The sequence below is a fragment of the Acipenser ruthenus genome, chromosome 22 (assembly GCF_902713425.1).
Source record: "Acipenser ruthenus chromosome 22, fAciRut3.2 maternal haplotype, whole genome shotgun sequence".
In the NCBI taxonomy this organism is placed as follows: Eukaryota; Metazoa; Chordata; class Actinopteri; order Acipenseriformes; family Acipenseridae; genus Acipenser; species Acipenser ruthenus.
Window position 1 is genome coordinate 4,766,049 of NC_081210.1, and position 22,082 is coordinate 4,788,130.

Consider the following 22,082-nt stretch of genomic DNA (forward strand, 5'->3'; position numbering starts at 1 on the left):
AACCAGACATTAGCAACACAACATATATCCACTGGATTACACTACTAACACGCCAAAGCACGCTCCGCAACATCCGCAGTTACTCACGAGAGATGGGAATCTGTGAAGATGGAGTTTATTTCAACAAAAATACTGTACCTATGCTCCAGTGTGTGAATGAGGTGGTCAGCCCTATTTTCTGCTCCCTCCAGGAACTCAATCTCCTCCAGAAGCTTGCCCTGCAGTTTCTCCACCTCAGTGAGCTGCTCTTGCAGACTCAGGTATTCTTCCACTCCGCTCTCCAACTGCGGCAGGGCTGACAGCATCTCTTCACGGTTCTTAAACCAGTTCACCTGCAAGGGGGGGGGGGGGGGGCACACCATCATTAAACACACACTCTGGGGTTTAAGGTTAGCACGTTTGCAACTATTAACTAACTGAAGCAGAGTCTCTTCTAAATTAAACTGATATTTGTACTAAAAAAATATGCCCACTGACTTGCTAGGATGGGTTACAGTACTCAAAAGTAGTGCATCTCACCTTGATTTCTGCCACACGGGAGGAGAAGAGACTGCGTGTGATGTCCCTCTCCATCTCCCGCTTGCTCTGTTTGTTCTCAGCCTGCTGGCCTCCCCCTCCGTACACTGCTCCAGCGAAGCCCACCTCACCCCCAGCGGTCCAGTCCACCAGGGGGTCATACACAAAGGCCTCCAGCAGCGTCAGCAGGGTCTCGCGCCCACGCCGCATCATCTGAATCACCTGGGGGGACAGAAGAAAGAGTTGTGCTATACTACATTGCAGTCAATGTGTGTTTGAAACATCTTCTTGTACAAATACATGCAATTGTGGGAGTGTACAGACAGACAAATGCATCACTGCTCATGTTTGTGTGGAGGCATGTGTAGCGCAATGACCCACCTGTTCACAGGACAATCTGAAGATGCCCTCGACCCCAGTGACCCCCAGAGCGGTCTCAATGTTGTGTGTCATGCGAAAGGGAACCTTCTCTGGCACCCGCAGACTCTTTCCTGGAAAACGACGGAGACAGAGATTAGCTTCACCCTCCTAAATCAGACATACGTGCATTGCCGACGGTTAATGGGGACTCTCATTCTCACCTTTCTCAAAGCAGACGTTGTAGTCGATATGAACCACCTCCCCGGTAGTCATGTCAATCAGCACGTTGTCCAGGTGCCGATCACCCAGCCCAATGATGTAACCCACCATAGACATCACTGCAGTGGACCTGGCATAGGACTGCATGGGGAACAAAGAAGACTTATACCAACCAGAGCCAAACTTTTCATTTGCATTTCAAATGTATTGTAAAATAAAGGATGCCTCACTCCCTTCCCTGTTCTTCCTCATCCACACACCCCCTCTCCCAGACCTGTGTCTCAATCCCATGTCTGACCTGAGTGACTCTCCACCACTCGCTGGGGGTGGTGCAGGAACACCACAGCTCTTTGGCCAGCAGGTTGGGTGGTGTGGCTTCCATTAGCTCTTTCAGGACGTCCCTCATGACACTCAGCGGCCAGTCTCGACGTGACACATCCAAACTAAGTCCCATAGCCTTCAGGGCAGGGCTTATCTTGCTGTAGTAGAGCTCACTTGGGCGAGGAACCATGGGCGGGTTCTGGGGCTGCTGGAATGAATCCTGGGCCTGGAATGCACAACAAGAATCATTTAGTCATGCAGAAAAAAAAAACAGTTAAATATGACACACGCCTTCTTTGACGTATGTGTATTTATGATATTATCTGTGTCTGCCGCCTTGGCCACGTCTAACAGAGATTTTAATCTGCATAGTACTTGCTCGATAAATACAGATTAAATAAAAAATGTATGCGAAAGCCAGCATACCTTTTGTGCCTGCAGTACAGCCTCACGCTGCTGCCAACGCTTGTAGAGCCCAAAGAGGGGCGTGGCCCCATCCACCCACTGAATGAGTCCGGATCGTGTCCCCAGGGGTGTGACAGAGTAGTGGCGAGCCTGGAAATGAGGGCTCTCCTGCTGGTTCACCTTAGTGAACATGGTGTTCACAATTGACAGGAACTGCATAATCCGCTCATCAAGGTGCAAGTCTTCCAGCCCTGAGAGAGAGAGAGAGAGAGAGAGAGAGAGAGACAGACACAGGTGTAAAGAGGGGAGCAGGAGGAAGAGAACAGCCACCAGAATGGAAAGTTAGAGAAGCTGCTTAAAAAATTATTACAAGCATAAAAGCCATTAAATATTCCTTATTTCTGTAATCTGGAAGTAAAATGCTAGAACTAAAAGTTTTATTTCATTAAAATAATTTTGCATTAAAAACGGTGTGTTTGCAATGAAAAGGTATGGGACATTTTTACATTCTTACCACTAGTTAACAGGTAGGGAATAGAGCCATAGTTATCAAGATAGTTTACCTTTAAACAGGTAGGGGTAGTTTCTGCCATCAGAGCCGAGGAAATAGAGTTTCTTGGGCTTGGTTTTGGTTGGCAGGATGGTTATGGTGTTGCCCACACTCTGAATGGTGACAGCGTCAGTGGCGGAGACCTGTCCGGGCAGAGCAATCTCCGTGCTCTCCATGGTGGCCAGGCGTGGGCTGATCTCATCCAGCCGCAGCAGGTAACTAGCACGCTTCTGCGCTCTCTGCTGCAAGCTCAGCATGATCTGTTATAAAGCATCACACACATTTAAAAACAGTATTACACATAAGACATGACACACACAATGAAGATCTAGTCTCTCCAGAGCTGTCATTTATACAGTATAAGACCAGGCTGTAAGGTTTTATATAAATTAATATTTTTATGTGCCCCTTTAAATGGTAAAGAATTGAGAAATCATTGAAACTTTCTCTGAACATTCTGTGATTTCCCTGTCTTTAATGTAAGCTCTTAATCAACACAGCTGGTTTACATCAGCAGTTTGCAATCACCAGCCTTGTCGTTCGACCTTGTGATGCGTGGGTATAGCGCTTTGCCATCTTTAAGAATTGAGCAAAAAACAACTCATATCCAGTTAATTACTTTTTGTTGTACTGCCTGGAACTGGAACCTTACAAGATTCAATAGGTCTGAGTCTCCTTAATATAGCAATTCATGATTAACGCTCAAGTGTAACTTCTTGTTATCTAGGTTTCTGCTGACCTTGGTGAAAAGAAGAAGAAAAAGCAGATGTTAACTGTTAATGTGCTTTGTCTCACACCATGCATCACGCTAGGGAAATGAGACTAAATTTGGTCATGGAAATTACGTCAGCTAGCTGTATATCTGAACTGTACAAAGTAATTTCTTGGCTCAGTCATACCATCTGTGTGTCATGAGGGTGCAGAAACACCATCTCTGTCACCATGGCAGCTAATACATCTGTACCAGTACCACCTGCCGAGATCTGTGAGTTTACTTGCAGTCAGCTCTGTTGCTCATATCCCATCTAATGAGACCTGTAAGTTTGTTTGCAGTACTGTTGAGATTGTGTCATGTATTACCTTTGGATATGATTTGTTCCTGAATAAAACTTTCGATTACTACTTACCTGAAGACTGGCAGATTATTTTTAAGAAAACAAACCTTACAAGACCATTCCCCAGTGCTCTATATTCTGTTCTAAGGCACGGCCCTCCTGGAGTACAGACCTGTTTGAATGGGACCCAGCTGCTGGCTGGGTTGGCTGGGTTCGAGGGGTTCCTCAGCCTCTCCAGGGAGTTGTCGATGGCATTTCCAAAGGTCTCCTGGAACCAGGTCTCATGTGGCGTCTCTGCAGGGGCTGCCGTGATGCTGCGGACGTGTTCTAGTGCAAAGACCACTGGCTTCATCAGCGCAGAGTGCTTCTCTCGCATGATTGCAATCTTCTCCTCCCTAAACAGCATGAGCAATTCAAAAACGACCGCTGATTATCAACCCTTAATTTAGTTATTATTATTAATAATATAGTGGATGCTTTTATCCAAAGCAGCAGAGACTTGGGGGTGAACTATGCATCACAACTGCTGCTGAAGTCACTTATAATAGGTCCTCAGTTTTACGTCTCATCTGAAGGTTAGTAAGGAAGAAACAGATCTTGGTAAAAACCAACACATTTAGAACACACAATGACTCAAATGTTTAAAACACATAAATGGAAAGCTCGCTGGAGAGTGGCAGCACCTACTTGCGCAGAGTGCTGTTGTTTTGCACTCTCTTGACCTCGTCCTCTAGCTGCTGGATTCTGCGCAAGACGTGCATATGCTGCTGCTGCAGGACCCCCAACCAGAGCTCGTCCCAGAGCAGGGTGATGCGCCGCAGCTCTCCTACCAACATCTGAACCTGCAGAGCAACACAGTATTTTGTCACACAGGTACAAAGATACAGATACAGTACTATGCACCGACACTACTGGGTGCATTTTAATGTCTATTTATATTTCTCCAGTTTTTAAAGTCTATTCTAAAAGATGCAATACATTTTATTTTCATTGTTTATCCCAAACAAGCTGCTGGTACAGTGTGCTTCACCTAATCATTAATCATTCAGCCAAGCGGTTTCTGGCAGAAGAACCTAGGAGGCTGTGTGGTCCAGTGGTTAAAGAAAAGGGCTTGTAACCAGGCGCTCCCGGGTTCAAATCTCACCTCAACCACTGACTCACTGTGTGACCCTGAGCAAGTCACTTAACCTCCTTGTGCGCCGTCTTTCGGGTGAGATGTAGTTGTAAGTGATTCTGCAGCTGATGCATAGTTCACACACCCTAGTCTCTGTAAGTAGCCTTGGATAAAGGCGTCTGCTAAATAAACTAATAATAATAATAAAAAAGAACCTAGCTCCTGTAGACACCCTGCAAAGAGGGAGATCAGTAGACTGCTGTACCTGGAGCACCATTGCGGGGTTGGCAGAGGACAGCTTGTCCACAATCTTGCTGTAGCAGTCCTGCATCATGGTCTGATCCTCGCTGGAACAAGGCACCAGCTCCTCCTCTTTGTTGCTCTCTTGGGAGGCAGGGGCACTTCCCCCCTCACTCTCCCCACCACACAGCCCTTCTCCCTGGATGTTACTCAGCAGGGTGGGCAGCTTGCTTCCTGCAAAACAGCAGCAAACAGAAATGAATACCCACAGTTTATCTTGCATTACTTTCCCCTACTTCCACAGATCTCTTAAAAATCTACTGTGACCAGTACATTTGTAAGTGCTTTAAAAGACGTGTCATATTTCCAACAGTTATTTTGCATTTATAGCTTTACAAAATGAAACCTCTAAAAGATAGCTGCTGTCCTTGATGTTGCTACCCATACCTGCAGCCTGCGCCTCTCCTCCCAAAGTGATAGACCCCACGATCGCTGGGTGTAAGATGAGATGGGGAGAGTCCTGAGCCACGCGACACAGCAGGCTGCAGATGCTCTGACGGATATAAACCTCTGGGTGGTTCAACCTGGAGAAAAGCTGGGGGATTATACCTGTCAGAAAAAAATGAATAAAAAAAGATCACAAGATAAATTGATTGAGGCTCTATACAGAATGTAACTTCTCACTTCGGCACCACCCCAGCATTACCTCTCCAGGGCGCGGTGGGTGTTGATGCCAGTCCCAGCTCCAGCTCCTCCCTGAGCTCCCCAGCATGCTTCACAAGCAGTCGCAGCAGCCGCAGGGTGGCCATGACAATCACATCATCATTGCTCTGCTTGCCGTCCTCATGACTCAGGAGCAGCTTGGGGTCTTCCTCGTTGATGGGGACCTACAGAACAGCAAGGATTAAAAACAAGCAGCTCCCTAACAGCAACCCACATTACCATCAAACAAATACACAAACCTATGTAGATTTAAAAATAAATAAAAAAATTACACACTACCTCCCAGTCCCTTTACTAAAACAAACTAGGAAATGCCTCTCAAATACTTAAGGACCACACTGTCTTTCAGTTCCTACGTTCTAACCTCAAGGTCACACTGCACCTCAGTTCAAGTCATGCTGCATCCCAGTCTCTAGTATCTCTGAATGTGCTCACCTGGCCAGCATTAAGTTTGAGGAATGTGAAGTAGGCTCGGCAAGAGACCCGGTACAGGCCAAAGATGCGGTCGACCACTCTGCGCCAGACTCTGATGAGCCCCTCGGAGATGCTCTCCTCCACCTCAGACAGCCACGGGCAGGAGCTCAGGAGCTGCCTCCAGATCACATCCACCATGTCATCCTCCTCATCCTCCTCCTCGTTCTGCAGAGCCAGGTCTTCATCCTGAACAAGGGGACGTTTTCATATAACTCTATACCATGTTTACCATTTACTTTTGAAAATTAAGTAAAGACAGTATTTTGGCGTGCACAACCCCTTCACTTGACAAGAGCATTACTTCCCAATCATAATTTTACTGGTACTAAAAGGCGCGTGTGTGTGTGTGTGGGGGGGGGATTCCTATCACATTAGGCAAAAACTTTCAATGTAAGGATGCAGTAGTCTTAAAGATTGTTCTGGACCCAAATAGCTGTGGTTTTGCCTCAAACATTCCTGAGGAGTTATACACTAGAAGACTTGCCTGTATGCCTGCAGGCCGACACATGGCCTGTCCTAGAATGCTGTAGATGGTCTCTTTGTGGTCCTCAGAGGTGCCGCTTGGCAGCAGCTCCTCCACCTCCTCCTTCTCACCAGGCAGTAGGGGGACCCCCTCTCCTTGGCTGAGGGAACAGGGAAAGAACATTTTATTAAACACAGAAATCTCATCCCAGCCAAATTAGATCACACCATTAGAGGCTATCACGGTCAATTAAAAGAATCTGTGCAAACGTCATGACAAAATGGCTCTGCAGCACCTCACAGTTCAATGACATTCCTACAATTGATAATATAGACGTATTATATGCAAACGTCATGAGAAAATGGCTCTGCAGCACCTCACAGTTCAATGACATTCCTACAATTGATAATATAGACGTATTATAAAGAAGCGTTTACAAAAATAAATTACAAAGTGATTTTCAGGTTACATTTTATATTGTAAAAATATTAACGATTACACTTTACTCCTCATACTAATTTACTCTCTCTACACCTATCTTTTCTGCACTGCACACAAATAGAATAGCAAGAGATGCCTACCTGGCGCTGTCTACAACCTTCCGGCCCCACCTGTAAGCCCAGCTGGCCAGAGCTGCCCAAGTCTTGGCGACTTCGGGTGCCTGTGCTGCTGACAGCTGGTAGAGTTGCCCCAGGACAAAATCTGGCTCGCCCACTCCCACACTCACTGCCAGGGAAACAAAGCAACAGCAACTTTTGAATGAGGAATGGAAAAAATGCCTATTTCAATACTACACATATAGCCATAACTTTTTGGATTTAATAAATCTAAAATTACATTAAGAATATGCACCTAGCCAAGATTTCGTAATTATATGTAACCTGGACAGTAAGGGCTGGCTACCACATACAATAAAAGTCATTGTCACGTACCTGTAGCCTCAGCAGTGATGCATGGCAGAGCCTGGTCCTCAGGTTCTAGCTCCAGCAGGGCGCCGATGTTTCTGCTGAGGGGTGGTAGCCCAGTGAAGGAGGGAGGTTTCTTCACCACCTGCTTCAGCTGCCCAGTCAGGTCTTTCCACTCTGCCAGCAGCCACTTACACAGTGTGAGGATGGAGCGGGATGCTGCATGCTCGCACCGCCCTGAGCGGCAGTACAAGAGTGCACAGGAACTCAGCATCTCCATGGCGGAGCCTGACTGACCTGCACACAGGAAGAGGAGGAGGGTTAGACCCAACTACATTCCTTGGTAAACTTGATTCCGCTATCTCGCTACCAGAATTCATGTTTGATCCTTTACATGTTAGGGGCAGCGAAAGCAGACAACACTCATGAAGTGATTTGGGGGACCTCTGCCATTTAGGTTTCATCTATAGTACCAGCTAATGTTGTTCATTGGGGAAAACACAGAGCTTCTCTACCAAGAGAAGTACTCGTGCAACACTGCACTAACCTGCTGTATACAGCAGCTTTGCTTTCTCAATGTCCAGCTCAGGGCCCCACTTCTCCCCTACAGTGCCTTGCAACGACAGACATTTGAAGAGATTCACCAGGTCCTGTCCAGTGGCAGCACCCCCAAGTGGCACCTCACTACTACACTGTGTCAGAAGCCTGGTTGCCAGGGCAATGTTGCCTTGTTTCCGGGCAAACTTCACAGCGGTCAGGCAGAGCTCCATCAGGTGGGAGCCAATGGGAACAGCAGAACCTGAAGGAAGTAAAAAGGAAATGTAAAAAACTGAGAAAACAAGTCCAAGGTTCCGAAGTCCAAGGTATCAAATGAGTGCAACCCTATAGCAAGGTTACCTTTGAGCTTGGCAGAGAGTTGCCTCTGGAAGACTGTGTATCTGAGTGCATGCAGCCAGGGCTGGACATCCTGCTGCTTACATGAGCACAGGGCCTGGCTGTAGAGAGGGATCAGACAGTCCTGCAAAAGAGGGAAAACATGCATTTTGTGGCAGATGACTTACAAAGCTATGACAAGAAAAGTTACAGTGGGCAATACACAATTTGTATGAAAGAACAGAGCGATTAACAATGATGATCGAGTGGAGAGCCACGTTATATCAGTGGCTGAATTTGAACAGGGGGCATAGTAGTCGGGAATCTACTGAATAGCAGGCTCATAACAATCACATCTGCAATATATCAAAGGAATGGCTACTGAGAGGCTGTGTGTGGAATAGAGTGAATGAGGAGAGGATCCTGTCCTGTAGAGGGTGTCAGTCACGTGTCTTACCTCTGAAGCCAGGCGGCTTGTGAGCGTGCTCTCCAGGGTTGTGGCACACTGGAGCTGCAGGGTACTGAGGGTGGGCAGGGATCCTGACAGAGTCAGAGTAGAGAGCCTCAGAGGGCCTAGGGAGATGCGTGCTGTCTGCTTCAGGTACTTAACCAGGTTTCTGTAATAAAAAATTCCCATTAAATAATTTTACATTTCACTGACATTCACCAGTTCCAACAAAGGCACTGTTTGTCTACTTCATGGGGGTCAAAGCTGGCCCTTCCAGTCCTGGTCTTTGAACCAATTTATTACAGGGTAGGAACAACTAAACCTCCATCCAGACCCTGTAAAATAATGAACTCCATCCAGGAGTTCATTATTTTACATGTTAACGTAGAGTGGAATGGTGCTCCAGTACCGTTCCTTTACCTTATCTCTTTAGTATTTAAGCTACGGAATGGTCTGCGACTCACTCTGAAATGGGTTTCTGGTCTTGCTCATTGTGATTGACAATGGAGACCACTCCGACAGCACTTCTCAGCAGCTGCACCTCAATGGCTTTCTGCAGCTCGGTGGGGTCTGGACTGAGTACACATGGCAGCAGCTTCTTTAGGTCTGAGAACAAGCAAGACAAAACCAAATGAGTCACCTTAACAAACAGCCTACTGGAGTGGGCCTTGGTAACCCCAATTTTAGAATCACCCCGCCCTAAACGCTTACCTAGCTTATCCCTGGAAGAAGAACCAATATCCTCTCCAGGCAGAAGCTCTAGCTGTTCACGACACGCAGCAAAATCTCCAGCCTCAAAACTGCTCAGAGCCCTGAAACACATTGAGCAAGTTGTTGGTATGGGAGGACATGTACTTTATTAAACTATACTTTCTTTATTTAAATTATTTAAAACACACATCTTTACAATGCCACGCCATATGATTTCTATACATTTTTTTTTAGGAATAATATATATTTTTTTTTAGGAATAATACTAGTGTGCTTGTCACCCAATATTCAGACTCCTTTTTCATAAACCATTATAATTTGTTTATTTAGCAGACGCCTTTATCCATGGCGACTTACAGAGACTCGGGTGTGTGAACTATGCATCAGCTGCAGAGTCACTTACAATTACGTCTCACCCGAAAGACGGAGCACAAGGAGGTTAAGTGACTTACTCAGGGTCACACAATGAGTCAGTGGCTGAGGTGGGATTTGAACCGGGGACCTCCTGGTTACAAGCCCTTTTCTTTAACCACTGGACCACACAGCCTCCACCCATTACTGAAACACAAATCAACCACCAACCCCCCCGCCATTGTCCACTCCACAGAGATACGGATGCCGCCTCTCACCTGACATAGTTGAAGTCGGTTTTCAGCTGGATGGCAGAACCGCTGGAGCTTTTCTTCATGGTCAGGACGCTGTTCTGCCACTCCTGCACCGATGACCAATCAGAGAGGGCCAAGTAGCATTCGCAAGCCTTGTTGGCCAGGAAGTTCACCACTTCAGGGGAGCAGTCGCTGGGTTTCAGCAGAACCGTTTTCCTGCAGTCTCCTGGCATACACAAAAAAAAAAAACACATTCATTTGACACCATTATGGGAGCACAAGAGTATTAAACACTTGAATATGTGGCCCACTTCACATATCATAAAAGATACAAGCCAGGAATCGCTTCACAGAAGGATGGGCAAGCCATTTCATACTTGGAAATTAGATTTGACAACTCACCATTATTGGTGTGCTTGGGGCTAGCACCATTGCCACTGTTGGCATTAGCCACTTTAAGCAGGGTCCTGTCAAAGCCTTTGATTGAGCAGTCAACCCCTGTGATGGCACACAGCTGTTCCTGGTACTCCACCGCAGCCTTCTCAAACCTGACAACAACATAATGCAGTGTGTTTAGTCCATCTTATTGCCTTGTTGTCCCTTATTGATCAATATTGGTTCTGTTGCAGAAAACACACTTACCTTCCCTCAGCCTGCAAAGCCACAGAGCTGATCCAGGACAAGCTCTTCCCTGCAGTGGCAGAGCTCCAGGCTGCCAGCCCCTGGATAGCCTCAGGGCAGTGCAGCTCACACAGAGCCTCAACCAGCATCATGATGGGAACCTCCATCTCGGGGCCCTGAAGAGAAATAAGGGCGGAGGATTGTGTCAGAAATCCCATAACAAATACACAGCAGATATTGATGCCTTAGTTTCTATTTAAACACGTTATTGGCTTCATTGGGTAACATTTCTACATCGTCAATTCTTAGACCAAGTAATCTGAACTGCTTTCTTTTGGTATTTAATTCTCACAACAGTCACCCTCTTAACCAAAAATGCAGGCAGAAGAGCAGTAGAACAGTAGCCACATTATGGGGGACAACAGTTAGAGAGTAAGTGAGTGAAGAAAGAGAAATAATACTCCCATTATATTCCTGGTTTTACTTTTCAGTTTAACAAGACACACCTGAGCTTGTTATCTATACACTGTGGGTAATCGAGCTTGTAGTAAAAACTGGAATGGGTGAAACTGCTATGGAATAGGAGTCTCAGGGGTGTGCAATTCATAAACATCAAAGCAAAAACATATACAGAGTACACAAATACACATATCCTTTTATTGATGTTGTATACGCATCTTAAGTGCCTGATTAAAAGTGTAGCACGGTGTCTAAATATGCATGTTCTAACTCCAATGTGTTCAAATGTAAATGAAAAGTTTCTAAATTAAATACATAGCATGACAGTAAACAGAGGGAATATAAACTTAACTGCATATCCACCGTGACATCTTTGAGAGGCGTGCCGTAGGTACATTTCTTACTGTTGCCAAACAGGTTTTTTTTAAGCCCAAATAAAAGACCTTTGACAGGTTCGGTTTCTTCTGCCAATTTCCTGTGCCTGAACACTTACTGGTGGCCGCATTGCTATTTTTTCCTAAAAATACTTAGTTTAACATATGAAAAATAAAGAAAATACACTTCAATTTTTCATGTATTTCTATAATAAAGTCAAACTGTTTCTCATTTTAAAACATATAGCAGCTCCTCTCAGCTTCCCAAGCCTTTATATAATAAACTGGAGACAAAAATCTGGTGTTTTGCAAGACTAAAAAAAAAAAAAAGCTCTGGACACCAGGTCAAACGTAATAGGTTAATCAATCATATAACTTAATACAATACCTAAGCTAAAGTACATTGCTAATGTATTTAACTTAAAACGAATACAAAAACTACTTTCACTTTCATGTTCCAATCACATGCTGCACAATTCCCAGCTAAATCTAGCAAAATTAAAGCAATTTCCAATACTATTTATCCTAAAACTATATGTAAAACTGTAATATTCCAGAATAGCTTGTGAAGGCTTTATTTTGCTCCAATGAATTAACTACAAAGCAGAGCAGAGGATGTTAACTTAAATTATACACTTTTTCATGTGTATTTCAGGTAGAAACAGCACAAAAGTAGACATCGCTTTTTTCTTTTTTTTTTTTATCCTAAAAACTGTATCAGTGGTAGCCACATGGTATATACGGAAACCGAAACCTAAGATACTGAAATGCTGGACCTCAATAAAAGGTATCTCTATTGGCCTGGTGCGTGAAGTCTGACGTAGTTTGAATCCTAAAAGTTATAGTCTATTTGTGTGTGTGTTTTGTGGGACAGCTGAGGGAGCAAGTAGATTTTTCTATCATTTTGTCCCTTGGACAAGAATTATTATTTTGCCTGCTTACCTGAGCGTTGCTGTTCTTCATCTCGGTAAGCAAGTCAAACCCGTGCCGCACAGTTACCGCAGGCTGTCCGGAGAGTAGCCCCACTCGCATCAGAGCCATGCGGATCCGGGTCAGCCAGTCCTGGCATGTCTGCCGGTTTGTGTAGAAGAAGGTGCGGATGCCCTGCAAGGCAGAAACAAGTAAATCAGTGCCAACACCAAAGGAGCTTATGTCACTTTCAAACTTTAACAGGGACCTGCTGTTATTGTTCACTAACCAGTACTATAAAAATCACATTTCATACACCAGTTTAAATACTTTAGGTAATGTTGTCTGTGTGAGCGTGACCATGCATCTGTCACGCATTACTGTCTAAGGTGCACTTATCTGAGCGACTGCATCTGGGTAAAAGGAGGACTGACCTTAGGTGGCGCTGTGAGTGCATTTGCACAGCCCTCATAGGCGTTGTACATGAGCTTCTCCAGATTCTCGAGGAACTGCAGCAACAGCGCAAGCCGCAGCTGGTTACCATGGTGACCCTCGTCGCTCTCCCCACCGCTCCACTGGCTCAGGTCTTGCTCAGGGTTCAAACTGTGAGCGGCCAGGCTGCGAATCATCCCTGAAATTCAAGTCAACTCTTTAGGTTTGTACCATGAAAATAACCAAGTGACAGAAAATGTCAACTGCTGTGCTCAGTGCTGCCCCTTGCTACAACAACAACGATTCATAAATAAAATGGCATTTTATATGCTACTCGGCTCCGCTTACCCTCGATTGTCTGGAAAGTGTCTTGCGCTCGTCCCAATGGGGTGCGCAGTTTGGACAAGACAGTAAACTGTGCCGCTTCCCAGACTGCCCACTGCCAGAGCACTGCCTCAGTCTTCAGCAGGGCACGGGGGATGGGTGTTGCATCCCTCTTCTCTAGTCGCTGACAGCTGTGGTACAGCTTTTCCAACCAGGGCTCTTTCCTGAAAGGAAACACAGAAAGAGAGCAAGAACTAAATTACAGGACTGTACAACAACAGTGTGAAAAATATGAATCTCAGGCACATAGTTTCAAGCGGCCATACTTACCCGCCACGGTGAATTGTCCCATACAGAATGAAGCTGATGAGGTCAGAGAAGTCTTGAGGGTGGAAGGTGTTGCTGGGAGCCTTAATCATGTGACCTCGGATGGCCAGTGAGATACTCTGAATCTCTGTGTGTCCACTGTTACTGTGAATTAAACATTACCATCATTTCAGTCAGTGACACTTCTGCACATCATCGGTCTCAAGGAGATGTTTAATAAGACGCCTCACCTCAGTGTCACATCCAGGGGGATTGTCTTCAGCAGCTTCCCGAAAGCCTGTCTAACCCGCACAGCGGAGTGCACCAACTGGACTCGACACACATCCACACACCTGCAAACACAACCCATCTGTATTACCGATCCAATCAAGTCTATTTTATTTTAAAAGCTTTTTTTAGGAACAGTTTTATACTATCTCACAATAGCATTTTGGGTAATAGGTAGGCAAGTTTGAAGAGACGGGGTCAAAGAAAAGCTATGGGAAGAGATGGAGACTCAGTTCATGTTCATTCTGTTTCATATATTACTTTTGCAGCAGCTCAGCAGAGAGGGAGGGTGAGAGGACCTGGAGACTGCTGCAGGTTTGGAGGCAAAGTGAAGGATCTTCATTCAGGGCTGCAACAAAAAATACATCATCACGCAAACCAAAATATATATAACCCCAGCATGTAATTGCTCAAACAGAAGCTGGAATATTTCAACAGGCACAGGTTCTTTAAAACTTCTTTTACTTTGATAGATTAGTGCTAGTTGAGCAGGTCTATATTGCCTCCCCCTTTAAATCTTATATTAACTACATTAGTAATGTGGCAAGAGTTCTCTCTTCCTCTCATAGCAACATTAGAAACATATGCACACAAAATCCACATTTTGCTTGGCCACAAGCACAACAAAAGGTGATCTTTCTGTTCTTACCATTGGCCAGCAGTCCTTTGCAGAACTTGTGGAAGGAGGGAAGGGAGAAGAGGGGAGCGTAAGTCTCAGATTTCTTCATCTCCAAAGACACTTCCAATGCCCACGTCAGGAGCAGCTTCCTGGGATGGGGAAGAAGGAACCACATCAAAGCACATTACAAAAGTAATCCACCGCTCAACTTTTAATAAAATAATCCAGTGCAGCAAGCCAGGTAAGCATGTTGTTGTGTACCTGGTCTCAGGGTACAGATGCTCCTTGTTCAGCAGAACCCCCAGCAGATTAAGAAGGGTGCTGAAGTGTTTCTTTGTCGCCGTAGTGACTGTGCTGATCACAGCTCCGTCAAAAAGAGAAGGAGAGGACGAGCTCAGACTGCTGGAGATGAAGTGGTCGTGCCTGCACAGGGAACAAACACCAAGAATGAATCGAATGACATGGGTTGACGTGTGTATTCCATCCAGAACCTTCAAACAGCATGTTTAAATCTCCTACCTGGTACAATGTGAGTATAGGGTGTAGAGCACTGCGTACTGAACAGCAGGGTGATGCACTGCCAGCGCCCCATTAACAATCGTCAAATTCTGACTTAGCAGAGCGAAGACTGTGGGGGACAGTGCCCACATCTGAAAAACACAAAATAACCCTTAGAAAAAGACCACTGAACTGGACATGCTAACATATTAAATACACGTCTAGGATTGACGGAATTGTCTATTAACAAGCTCAAAAGGGGGTCTGTCAGGTGAAATATTTTATTAAATATAAAAAGTAAGCCAGATTGGACTACCGACCCCAATAAGAGAGTTCTTGATGTTGCCGATGGTAGTGAGGGTGCGGAGGTTGAAGATGAGAATGAACTCTGCCCTCTCCTGGTCAAACTTGGTACCACTGAAGGCTGCATGCTGGATGTTGGGGCAGGCTGGGGGTAGACCCAGGGGTCTCAGCAGGCTGTTTAATGCACAGCCCATCTCTCCCAGCACCAGTTTGTATGCTGCCTCCAGGACCGGGATGTTCTTCAGGCTCAGGACTGCCTGGTATACGTTGTGTGCTGCAGAGATCACCTGTCAGACAAGCACAAGGTTAGAACTGAAGCAAGTTAAACAGACCCAGGGATCCTAAACCCATTAGTGGGAAAATCTATTGCAGTGCAAAAACAAACAGCAGAGGAAATCTAAAGCTTACCTCCTTCTCCCGGTGGAACCGCAGCTCAAGCAATTGTGAATCTGGCGCCAACAGCTTCTCAATGAATGAGGATGGTAGCTTGGTGTTTATCTGATCTACAATCTAGACAGACAGACAAAATGAATTTAGACAGATATTATTGTTCCCCAAACCCCTTTGTCTTAAGCGAAAGACCAGCTATGTCCCCTCCCTTCCTCACTCACCAGCGTCAGCAGGTTGAGAACGGAGATGCTGTATTCCGGTCCACACGCTTGGCAGCTCTCCAGCTGGTTGAAGCCGTACAATATCACCGCATCGGTGAGCTTGCTCACCCCCGTGTCCACGCTCACCAGCAGCACACACACGCACTCATTGGCTGCAGTCAAGACCACCTCTGAAAAGAACACTTGCTTGGCTGTGGTGACGCAGGTCAATACTCGATTCAGCACCTGAAACACAACAAAGGTGGGGTCAGACACACTACGAATCCAAGCACTCAAGCACAAATTTATCTTGCCTTGCTATCTTCAAATCTGTGTATATTTAAAGGTATTAATAAAATATTCGATAGAGGATGAACCTTACATCAGTTACATATGGCTCTGTGATGGGAGGGCCGCGGACCGGGCTGAATCTCTCCCCGATGCAGCGCACCACAGTGCTGAAGACGCGGAGCAGTGCTGCCAGCTTGGGCAGTGACACCGAGGGCGGGGGAATGTCTTCATCCACAGACTCTTCAGACTCCACATGGCTTAGGTCCTGCAACACAACAAGAAAACAGATTTATACATACAGGGACTTGCATCAAGGCTTCCTACAGCATATGTTTTAATTGGTTCAGGGGGAAATAAATTGCAAGAACACAGGTTGAACAACTGGGCAGGGACTGGTACATAATATTGTAGTGATCTCATACAAGTGAGCTTGTTAATAAATTTGAGCAAAGGCTTAACTTCATTTTGAGTAAATTTATAAGCAAACATCACTTAACAGCTCCGTACCTCGGCATATGCCTCCATGTCTTCTAGGAACTGCCCCAGCAGGGTAGTGGAGAAGGCAAGATCTGCCACCCAGAACTGCTCCAGACTTTGTAGCCAGCCTATGGATCCAGACAGAGACACAATCAATGTTTATGGACATCTGATTCTCTAAAACTAAACATTAGAATCCAGGTCATCACTTACCCGACACCTGCATTGTTAGTGAAGGCTTCTGTGTGTGATCAATATGCCACCCAACCAGGATATCCACAGTGTCCTGCACGAGCAGCAATTGGAGTAGGTAAGCATACATGGTATACATAGCGATTTGAGAACCACAGTATTGGGACAGCTACTGAGCTTACCCTAAAGTTGGTGCTGAAGATGTGCGGGTAGCAACGAGCCACCAGCAGAATGCATTTCACACTCTGACAGAGCAGCTCTGGGGTATCCAGGTTCTCAAGGATAGACTGCAGGCTGCTCATCACAAGCTGTGGAGGAGGAACAGGACAATCACTGACCACGCTCATGTAATCAACAAAATAGCTGGGGCGATAGATGTGCAAGCTTTTCCCTCACTGCTCTGACACGGTTCAAACCAATCTGTGCCAACTGTGATTGTGGTTTTATTATTATTATTATTATTTATTTCTTAGCTGACGCCCTTACCCAGGGCGACTTACAATTGTTACAAGATATCACATTATTTTTACATACAATTACCCATTTATACAGTTGGGTTTTTACTGGAGCAATCTAGGTAAAGTACCTTGCTCAAGGGTACAACAGCAGTGTCCCTACCGGGGATTGAACCCAAGACCCTCCGGTCAAGAGTCCAGAGCCCTAACCACTACTCCACACTGCTGCCCTACTCCAACCACATAGAGGATTCTGTCAATCCACGCCACTGTTTGTGAAAACCCCATTCTAGCAATGTTTGGAAGAACAATTGATTATCACTGTATTAAATCTAAAACCTTTTAAATTATCACTGAAAATCATGTTTGACATCTAAAGCCAAGTAGGATAAGCAGTGATGCCATCGACATTTTTATTTTCATCCTTTCCTTTATACAACCTATGTATTTGTAAGTGATAAGAAAGCACTACTTTTATTCAGTTTCCCTTCTAAGTGGTCTTATTTTTCAAAAAAGGCCTCTGCACAAAAAGCAAAGAGGAAGTGATAAATGTGCAAGAGAAAGTGCTAACAAGTGAGAAGTAATTAACGCAAGAAGAACATGGTGATCATTTTTAGCCAATAATCAAAACTGAAAATTTCATCATCATCATCCAATCCTAACTCCAGCCCGCATTTGAAGCCAGTGTCTGATGCTGCTGCTGCCTCTCACCTGCATGACTGGTGAAAACGCCTTCTTCTCCCCTGCAGTCTCCAGTGCTTTGTAGGCAGCCACCAGGTACAGCAGCTTCACTTCGTCCTTTGTAGAGGAGCTGAACTTTGCAAAAATCCACTTGAAGATCCTCTCTGCTTCATAGCTGAGGGAGGTGCAGAGCAGGCCCAGGCAGCATGCGCTCTCCTGTCGCAGCTCCTGGAGAAGCTTACTGCTGCAGGAACCACACAAGGGATGAGACTCGTTAGCAAGGCAAGTATGGCGAGACAAACAGTATGCATATCTCATACAATACACAAGTGAAGAGAAACGACTATACTCAGACTTCTTTCTATAGTGTCTACATCAAAACTACTAAAAAGATAATTAAATCTTGAGGCCAGGCCCAGCGATAAGAAGCTGTGAAAATATGACAAACTCCCATTATTTTCTATTAACCCAATAGCTAAGTCAATTCAGGACACAGAAAATCATTCAATAATAAAAATCACTATTATTCTTCTTTTGTTACTCCTGATTCTTTCATTTTCAGCAGCATAAAATCAAAAGGTACTGGTATAAGTGTGCATGTCCAGAGACAGAACTTCTAGCCAAACAGCACCTCTTGGCTCCAGACTTGTCTTGCTCTTACCTTTCATTTAAAACATCATGTATTGCAGTCAGGATACTGTCTAACTGCTTCACTAAGACCTGGGGGGGGGATGAACAAAAAAATATGTTTTTAAAAACAGCAAATCTTTATTTCCAAACCACACACTAGCTGTGAATCTTTTAGCTTTGCAAAAACACATTTCGAAAACAAGCGGCAGTAGAAACAATAATGTGGAAATAGCACACTTAATATCCTGAAACACTTGAAGACGCACATATCACCATTTACCAAACTCGCACTCACCACTTTGTTTTCAGAATGCTGAATTAACTCTTTCAGCTGCTTCATGGTGGCCAGTCTGCGGTCCCTGTCATCTTCCCGGGACACCCTCCGCAGTAGGTTGGTCAGCCGAGACTCGTCAGAGTAAGGCAATGATCGATCTGAGAAGAGCAGCATGGAGTTGTCAGAATTGCAACATACCAATACATTAACAGTATACAGCTACACAAACTTTGGTCACTGGTTCACCTTGTCATACAATCTCTAGGAATTCAAGTCCAGCAAGAACATAACAAGGATGCTACAATTTATACTTCACCAAGATCATAAGCGACAAGTACAAACTCAATACTCTACCATAAGTAGATGGTTAAAAGCTGCACCTACCCTGTGATTTCCTCATGTCCTTTGTAGCTAAAGCACGGGTTCCATGCTGAAAACTGGTTAAATCCGTCGTCACATTGTTAACCCTCAACTTTTGCCCCAGCGACTTCCGACCAAAAGCATTTTCAACAGGACCTCCATCGACTTCATATCCACCTAGCAGGAGAAAAGGAAGAGGAGGTAAGACAGGGATCCAACAAGCTGCCCAGGACAGACCTTCAGAACAAGAACCAGACTGGGAGTGTGCACTGTGCACACTGCTTCCCAGTCCCTTAGCAACCGCTCTCTACAGTCACTCATCTCTGACACAAGGGTATACACCCTCCCTGTATCCACTGAGCTTCATCTGCCAAGATAATAAAGGGCTACTTTAAGTATTTGTATTTTGTCTGACAAACTCCCCTACCAATCAGAATAGTCTAGATGGAATCCTTAGCAACAAACATGCATCATTCATGGGGCAAAACAGCTAAATTAGCAGAGAAAATTAACTACTGCTGCGTTGAAATAAAGAACTAGCCAGGCTAACCGCTGCACAGTAAAGGGTGAATTACCAATATTACATTTGATTAAAAAAAAACAAAATAATACCTAAAACTACCACAGAAATAATTTCAGTAAATCCACATGAGGCACAATGCACTCTTACCACAAGTAACAGAATCCCAATTGAGTTAGCACCAGCTGCCGACAGCAATTTAACATTACAGAGAAACCCACCAAAAACCTAAAACACCCAAGACACCCGTCAGCCCCACACGAACCACCAGATACAAACAGGAGCGTGCAAATTAAACACCTGGCACTCGAATCTAATAAATACATTTGAAGTATAATTACTATATTTGACTGTGTTGTGTTGTTATCAAAAGTAACAACCAAAATAGCAAAAAGGAAATGTAGGAGTTATTAAAAACTTAAATACTGACCAGCAACATTTCATGCTCCAGGTATAGGTCATCTTATTTTGGTACTTGAGATTTTTAAATTCAATTGATTAGAGAAAGAGATCAGTCTCCATGAAAATGACATGCTCCAATAGGTCACACATTGCAGAATAAATCATTCCGCACTTCTTCAAAAGATTGACTGATTGGTTCTATATTTTCTTTCACTCAGTAAGATGGGGTATAATTATCTGGTAGGTATTTTTCTTAACTGGTCACAGATCTCCAAAGAAAGAAAGAGATTCTGCAATATATCAGAATTGCTTCCTGCATGAATGTGTTGCGGTTAGGGATTTTTTACATTAAAATGTTTGGGGAACTCCATTATTTTATCACCATGATTAGGGTACAAGAAATGCCATGTGTGTCACTGCAGTTGACAGGAATTCAGTAAAACCCCACCCTAATCATAACTCTGTGGTTCACAGCAGTGCCCATTAAGGATAATACTTCTGATTGCAATTTTAGAATTACAGAATAAAAATTCACTAAATGCATGATGGTTTTCTTCAAAGTTTCAACTTCTGTTGTGAAATCAGAACAGAAACAGAAACCTTTTGAAGAGTCCCCTTTTTATTTAACTCAGAGAGCTGTAACAACTAGTGCATAACGTGTGAGCCGGACCCTGGGTGCATTTACAGAGAAGGCTTGCAGCTCCGAATCTCATTTCATTTTGTAAGTAAAGTCCACACCTACCCCCGTCTTCATGACCCTCCGAGACTCTGACAGCTTCATTATGCTGTGGAGGGACGACGGGTGGGTTGGATAGCTGAGTGCTAGAAGATGATGATGGGCTGTGATCTCTCGACACACTGAGCTTTACACCGTCCTGGCTGGCTGATGCACTGTCGCCTCTGAAATACACAAGTTTTGACTACATATAAAAAGGAGAAAAGAAAAATACCAATATCAACAGATTGTACTGTCGATCCCAACTTAAAAGGACTTTGGGTGGAGTATGCAAAGTGCATGTTTGATATAGCAGAATGCTTTGCTTTTTACCTGGTCCAAGTCCATTGGTATCTGTCCTTTACATCAGAAATAATTGTTCTTCCATTCTACAGCAACACTGCCATTGTTTGATAAAACAAGAGAAATATTTTCTAAAACCAACCGAAGACATAATGGGTTCAAAACTGTGACATTGCAGGACGATGGTGTATGTAATTGAATGAATTAAGCAAACTTGTATTATGCTCGATTTTTTTTTTTTTTTTTGCATAGCAACCATTCCTACACAGTTCAGCACGGCATAGCAACTGCACACTGATTAACAGTGAAGTGCATCCCATGAAAACCCTTTCCTATTGTGTAAAAATATAACCAGAATGTAGATCAAATGGTATGTATATATTAAATTAAGTAGGGGTGTGTGTGTGTGTGCGCAAAAGTAGAAGAGAGATTTTTCGCATACAAAAAGCATACATATACTGTGTCTACTAGCTACTAGTACTATTGTAAATGCATCTGTAGCGAGAATACGGTTGCCTCAAATGATACTGCCAATAGAACAAGCTCTAAAGACTGCTGCCAGCAGCAGGGCTGAAGAAATACATTGTATTGATTTTAAGTTTCGTTTAGAGAAAGCAACATGGGTATGAAGAATGTGTTTTGTGTATCTACTGGCAGCACAAGAATCAGCTGCCTTAGTCCCAGTAAAAACCTTACTGTTACAGTAACATCTGCCAACACAAAAAATACAAAAGCGAGACCGAGAAGAGAGTTTGCTGATCTGCCAGCAGTGACTTGCACTCAGTGCCTCTACCCGGTCCAACAAACGACGGTCGGCTGCATGGTTACTGTACGACTACTTTTTAAGTACTGGTATAGTTAGCCTTTAGATGCATATACTGTTGATACAGATTATACCGTTTCAAAAGCAAAATACTAAACATGGTTCCCTCCCCTCTTCACAAAAAAACAAAACGTGTTTATTTTACAACACGCGGGCTTGCAGCTTCACAAAAATGCAAGAGACACACACAATGAGATGTTTGCAATAAAACAACATGTTTAAAGGTGACATGTTTTATTTAAGATGCCAGAAAG

At 44.4% G+C, this 22,082-nt stretch overlaps 1 protein-coding gene across 1 annotated transcript in view; it reads right to left on the reverse strand.

Annotated features, from left to right (window-relative positions):
• The window catches only part of LOC117431505 (serine/threonine-protein kinase SMG1-like), a 30,542-nt gene that overhangs the window by 7,766 nt on the left and 694 nt on the right, over positions 1-22,082 (reverse strand). The window contains exons 2-46 of the mRNA XM_034052473.3: positions 20,730-20,887; positions 19,090-19,242; positions 18,727-18,863; positions 18,463-18,521; positions 17,832-18,045; positions 16,848-16,973; positions 16,687-16,759; positions 16,504-16,601; positions 16,088-16,261; positions 15,727-15,951; positions 15,524-15,625; positions 15,133-15,402; positions 14,834-14,964; positions 14,576-14,737; positions 14,345-14,463; positions 13,957-14,044; positions 13,659-13,760; positions 13,432-13,572; positions 13,126-13,325; positions 12,780-12,976; positions 12,379-12,540; positions 10,625-10,779; positions 10,385-10,530; positions 10,007-10,208; positions 9,378-9,478; positions 9,131-9,272; positions 8,676-8,835; positions 8,243-8,363; positions 7,893-8,144; positions 7,373-7,642; positions 7,022-7,166; positions 6,462-6,600; positions 5,939-6,163; positions 5,487-5,667; positions 5,228-5,389; positions 4,806-5,014; positions 4,114-4,268; positions 3,599-3,821; positions 2,385-2,631; positions 1,843-2,072; positions 1,394-1,642; positions 1,098-1,236; positions 898-1,007; positions 520-738; positions 139-332 (exon numbers count right to left, since the gene is read on the reverse strand). Of these exons, the coding sequence (XP_033908364.3) occupies positions 139-332; positions 520-738; positions 898-1,007; positions 1,098-1,236; positions 1,394-1,642; positions 1,843-2,072; positions 2,385-2,631; positions 3,599-3,821; positions 4,114-4,268; positions 4,806-5,014; positions 5,228-5,389; positions 5,487-5,667; positions 5,939-6,163; positions 6,462-6,600; positions 7,022-7,166; positions 7,373-7,642; positions 7,893-8,144; positions 8,243-8,363; positions 8,676-8,835; positions 9,131-9,272; positions 9,378-9,478; positions 10,007-10,208; positions 10,385-10,530; positions 10,625-10,779; positions 12,379-12,540; positions 12,780-12,976; positions 13,126-13,325; positions 13,432-13,572; positions 13,659-13,760; positions 13,957-14,044; positions 14,345-14,463; positions 14,576-14,737; positions 14,834-14,964; positions 15,133-15,402; positions 15,524-15,625; positions 15,727-15,951; positions 16,088-16,261; positions 16,504-16,601; positions 16,687-16,759; positions 16,848-16,973; positions 17,832-18,045; positions 18,463-18,521; positions 18,727-18,863; positions 19,090-19,242; positions 20,730-20,887 (7,467 nt within the window). The remainder of the gene's footprint in view (positions 1-138; positions 333-519; positions 739-897; positions 1,008-1,097; positions 1,237-1,393; positions 1,643-1,842; positions 2,073-2,384; positions 2,632-3,598; positions 3,822-4,113; positions 4,269-4,805; positions 5,015-5,227; positions 5,390-5,486; positions 5,668-5,938; positions 6,164-6,461; positions 6,601-7,021; positions 7,167-7,372; positions 7,643-7,892; positions 8,145-8,242; positions 8,364-8,675; positions 8,836-9,130; positions 9,273-9,377; positions 9,479-10,006; positions 10,209-10,384; positions 10,531-10,624; positions 10,780-12,378; positions 12,541-12,779; positions 12,977-13,125; positions 13,326-13,431; positions 13,573-13,658; positions 13,761-13,956; positions 14,045-14,344; positions 14,464-14,575; positions 14,738-14,833; positions 14,965-15,132; positions 15,403-15,523; positions 15,626-15,726; positions 15,952-16,087; positions 16,262-16,503; positions 16,602-16,686; positions 16,760-16,847; positions 16,974-17,831; positions 18,046-18,462; positions 18,522-18,726; positions 18,864-19,089; positions 19,243-20,729; positions 20,888-22,082) is intronic.